This window comes from Capsicum annuum, chromosome 3 (assembly GCF_002878395.1).
Source record: "Capsicum annuum cultivar UCD-10X-F1 chromosome 3, UCD10Xv1.1, whole genome shotgun sequence".
NCBI lineage: Eukaryota > Viridiplantae > Streptophyta > Magnoliopsida > Solanales > Solanaceae > Capsicum > Capsicum annuum.
This window is the reverse complement of record NC_061113.1, coordinates 239,217,718-239,222,055: the sequence shown is the minus strand read 5'-3', so window position 1 is coordinate 239,222,055 and position 4,338 is coordinate 239,217,718. Positions and strand designations below refer to the sequence as shown.

General features: G+C 37.9%; 1 protein-coding gene across 3 annotated transcripts; it reads left to right on the top strand.

Annotated features, from left to right (window-relative positions):
• The first annotated feature begins 248 nt into the window (after positions 1 to 248).
• Positions 249 to 4,338, top strand: LOC107862817 (protein REVEILLE 1). Of its 3 annotated transcripts, XM_016708481.2 has the most exons (6): positions 249 to 547; positions 2,125 to 2,238; positions 2,357 to 2,468; positions 2,595 to 2,656; positions 2,776 to 3,201; positions 3,289 to 4,338. In XM_016708481.2, exons 1-6 carry the CDS (start codon positions 530 to 532, stop codon positions 3,967 to 3,969), a joined length of 1,413 nt encoding a protein of 470 aa, XP_016563967.1. In that variant the 5' UTR covers positions 249 to 529; the 3' UTR covers positions 3,970 to 4,338. The 3 variants fall into 3 exon arrangements, with proteins under 3 accessions (XP_016563967.1, XP_016563968.1, XP_016563966.1); XM_016708482.2 differs by lacking the exon at positions 2,125 to 2,238 and having other exon boundaries at positions 278 to 547; XM_016708480.2 differs by having other exon boundaries at positions 293 to 547; positions 2,776 to 4,338.

The following is a 4,338-nucleotide window of genomic DNA, read 5'->3' as shown; positions in this document are numbered from 1 at the left end:
ATATTTACAAAAATAGAAATAGATATATACTATATAGTTTCCCTGTTATGGATGTATGATTGGTTGGCCAAATATCTTCCACATATACCAATCAAATCACAGTGTGGACTTTGGTGTCACTATTTATGAGAGAGATAGAGATATGCTTTCATTTAAATGGGACCCACTCTGCAATTGACACGTGTCATGTCTAATCTTCCATTCATAGCCACAAAAAATCTTCCTTCACAGTTACAGCTCTACAAGCTTCTTGAAATTTCTATTCCAACTATTTTTTATTTATTTAAAAAAAATGGAAAATCCATTCATTGCTATCCTACGTGGCATACCCCCTCCCCCTCTTCTTGCCACTTCCAATTCTCTCTTCTTATATTTTCCCTTCATTTTTTCCTCCCCTGTTTACACTACTCCGTATATCTTCTTAAGTTTTTTTTTTTTTCACTTCTCAAAAGTTTTTTTTTTTTTTGTGAGAAGTGAAGCAAAAATATCCATCTTTGACTTTTTTTAAAAAAAAAAGTTTTTTGCAGCAATGGTAGCAGATGCACTGGTATGTGGACTTTCTCAATATTTGTTTATTTTTAATTTATTGTCATTTGTCAATATTCGTTTTTGGAATATGGGTATTTGTAAATTTGATGTTTTTCTTACTATATCTGGAAGTAGACTTTGTTTGTTGATATATATTGGATTTAAATGTACATCTGTTACTGTTTATCTGTATGTTAAATAGCACTTATAATGATGAATTAATGATATTTTATACTGTTAAGTTCTCTTTTCTTTAAGTATTTGGAACGAACTTATTTTCTTACTGTTAAGCTCAATTTTCTAGCCAGGGAAAGTATTTTTTGGGGGGTTGTTTTTATAGTTATTCTACATAGCTGCTTAATTTGTAGGGAGGCTAGGTAATTTAAATCTTGAAGTAAAACCTAAAATATCATTTACTCAAAAAGAGGATATAATTCTTCCATTATTCATATTTTCTAATGTGATGTGAGGATATCTGAGTTGATTTCTAAGATGGTCACGCCACTAGTTATTATTATCTTAGAAAATCACTTTCTTTGTTGAAAAGAAACTGGAACTAAGAAGAAAGGTGACTTTCTGAGATAATTTCCATCAGTGGATATCTGTTCTCGGGTTTTGATCTGGCTGGCTAAAATGTCTCTTTAATGGTGTTGAACATGTAATTCAGCTAAATATATTGGGATATAATTAAAGAATAGAAAACAATATTGATGCAGCTAATGTGATTCAAGTTAACAATCAAGAAGAAGAACGCGAGATTAATCCCTATGCTCAGAAGTGTTATACTTAGGCTAAAGTAAGCTTCTCAAAACCAATGAATAAAGATTCTAGTGTTCTAATTTATAGCAGAGGTGGATCTAGGATTTTGAGTTTATGGGTTCTAGATTCTAAAAAGAGTGTTATTGGGTTCTTGACAAATTATTTATACATATTAAGTGGATTTTTTTGACACTAGCTCCACCCCTAATTTATAGTCCCTTTGGAAAGTGTGTCATAGAACCCCTTGCCTTCAAATAACTGAAAATCTCGCCAGATTTGAGACCTTGGTTTAGCTGTTCAGTGAGTGGGAAATTCCTTGAGGCCACTAATTCAATTCCAAGTCTTGAATCCCGCAGCTTCTGCCTTGTGTCCATGGCTTTAAGCTTGTTGAAGCCTTGCGTCAATCTCATTTGACGCCAAGCACATGTAAGTAAATTTATGAGGCCAACCCTTTTAGCTCCTCCTCGTGCACTTGCGTTTGAACTTTCCATGGGATTCTATTAGTAGTAATAGTTGTTCTTTTATCTCTTTCCCTGATTTTAAAAACAGTAATATTAATTATAGTTGGGAAAAAAGGTAGATCAATGGTTGTCCATAATCGTATGTTTGATAGTAATGGGGATTAAAATATGGAACGTTGGCACCACAGACCAATGGATGTTTGTTGGAAATTGGAATCATAAGCCAGATTTTATGAGAACGATTTGAGCTAGAGGTCTGTCTGCTGGAAAGGAAGGGAGCTTTGTGCCCTGGGTTTTCTTTGTGGCATTTTGTTTCTTTTTAATTGAGCTTACTTGGAGGATTCAATTCTTATGAAGCTTGCTTTAAATTCCACAGAATCAAGCTGAGGGGGCTTGGCAAGGTGCCTCATCCGTGAATAGCTCAAAGTTGGAAATTGTGGCTACTCAGGAGAAGGCACCGACTTGTCTTGCCAATAAAAATGCTTTAAAGGTCAACATCCCTCCCATGAATGTATCCCAAGTTATTTTCCTTCAGTTCATTTGACATAGGCAGGTAGCATATAGCTCGATTGGTGCTTAATTGGATCACTCTAAATCGTGTGCAACAGGTTAGGAAGCCTTATACCATTACTAAACAGAGAGAGAAATGGACAGAAGAAGAACACCAGAGATTTCTTGAAGCCTTGAAGCTGTATGGCCGTGCTTGGCGCCAAATAGAAGGTGAGTGTGGTATAAGAAGGTTTGTTGCTGATAAAAGGTCCATTTTTCTTCCGATCGTTCTGTTTTTCCCTATTTATGTGGTTCAGTCTTAATAGATGTTTCTAACATGTCTCTTCAATCATGCAGAATATGTTGGAAGCAAAACTGCAATTCAAATTCGTAGTCATGCACAGAAATTTTTTGCAAAGGTTGGTCCCTAGATTACATACTATAGGAGTTTGCTTGATTCCCTATCCTGTCCAAATTAAGGCAGAGATGCCTGGGTAGTCAATGGCTACAAGCATTGAAATTTTAACCTCCATTTTAGGTTGCTCGAGATTCAGTTAATGATGGTGATGAATCCCTAAACGCGATTGACATACCTCCTCCTCGGCCAAAGAAGAAACCTCTGCATCCATACCCTCGCAAGATGGTTGATTCCCCTGTAGCTAACAAGGCAGTTTCAGGTCAGCCTGAAAGCTCTCCTTCCCCAAATGTATCAGGAAGGGTGAGTCGTTCTCCAGATTCAGTTTTGTCAGCAATCGGTTCAGGTGTTTCTGAATATCCAGTTGCTGAGCAGCAGAACTCTCGCTTTTCACCAGCCTCTTGTACTACAGATGTACACACTGCAAATATAATTTCTGCAGAGAATGATGATGAAAGTATGACCTCAAACTCCAGCACCGTGGAGGAAGTCCATGTTGAATTAAAACCAATATCTGCTAGTACCAGCCCGATTGCCAATTCTGACATGGTAATTCCTCTTGAAGCCTGTAATCTATCTGCTTTACCATGCTATTTAGGCTGTACACTTACCTCAGGTTTGTATGTTCCTTTGCAGGAATGTGATATAGTTCATAGGGAGAATTCATGTAATGGTGAAAAGCTAGCTGTTGAAGCACCTTCAGCAAGTATCAAGCTGTTTGGACAGACGGTTTTCATACCAGATGCCAATAACCTTGCTCTGCGAGCTCCATACAACTGCAACTCATTGCCATCTAAATCCACAGAAAAGGAAATCAAGATCAGCAGTGAAGATGTACTTCACAGCTTCCAAGCTAACCAAGCAAATTCACAGTTTATGCTCGCCATGGTTCCAGGCAATATGATTCCACCAGCTTCTTGGTTGTCTCACAACATGCTTGAAAACAATCCTGAGATTACTACTGTTTTCCCTACTACAGTTTCTTGGTGGTCCTGGTACCAAGATCTGGTAAATCGATCTATCTTATCGTGTGACCAAAAAGCCATGGAGACTGCTGTTCATTGTCAGGGACCGAAAGATGAAGAACCCCAAAGAGAGGGATCATCGACTGGTTCAAGCATCGGCTCAGCTAGTGAAGTTGACGATGGAAACAGGAGTTCTGAAACAGCTGAGTCCAAATGTACAGCCAAGAGCTACAAGTGGAACAACAGTAAGGGATTTGTACCATACAAAAGATGTTTAGCAGAGAGGGACGACAAGTCATCAGGAGCTGTTTTAGAAGAGAGAGAATCACAACGGGTTCGTGTGTGTTCATAATGCTTTTTGGTACAGTTTCCTCTGTTAGCAAATCCTCCTGACCAGCCAGAGGTTAAGTTCTGCACAGCATTTCAGTTTTATTAACCAATGGCTTTTTAGGAGTCTTAGGAGATCCGCAGACTATCTAATTCAGGAGGTCCGAAGTTTACCATCGACACTGTTAACTTTTTAGTGTTTTTCAACATTTTTTCAGCTGGACACGAAACTGAGTTGGCAACCAAAAGACGTGCAGCTGCAGTTTTTCCTTTCTACTGATCGTGTCGCAGTTGTTCTGTATTATACTCTTTGCAACTCTTCTGTATTTTAACTCTCCTAGTGAAGCCACTTTTATGTTATCTGAATATAACCAAACATCTCTTTTTTCGTTTT

Excerpts from the sequence above, each read along its gene's own strand:
- LOC107862817 (XM_016708480.2), top strand. Across the intron at positions 2,469-2,594 it reads TGCTTGGCGCCAAATAGAAG|AATATGTTGGAAGCAAAACT; the intron begins GTGAGTGTGGTA and ends TCAATCATGCAG. Across the intron at positions 2,657-2,775 it reads CACAGAAATTTTTTGCAAAG|GTTGCTCGAGATTCAGTTAA; the intron begins GTTGGTCCCTAG and ends CCTCCATTTTAG.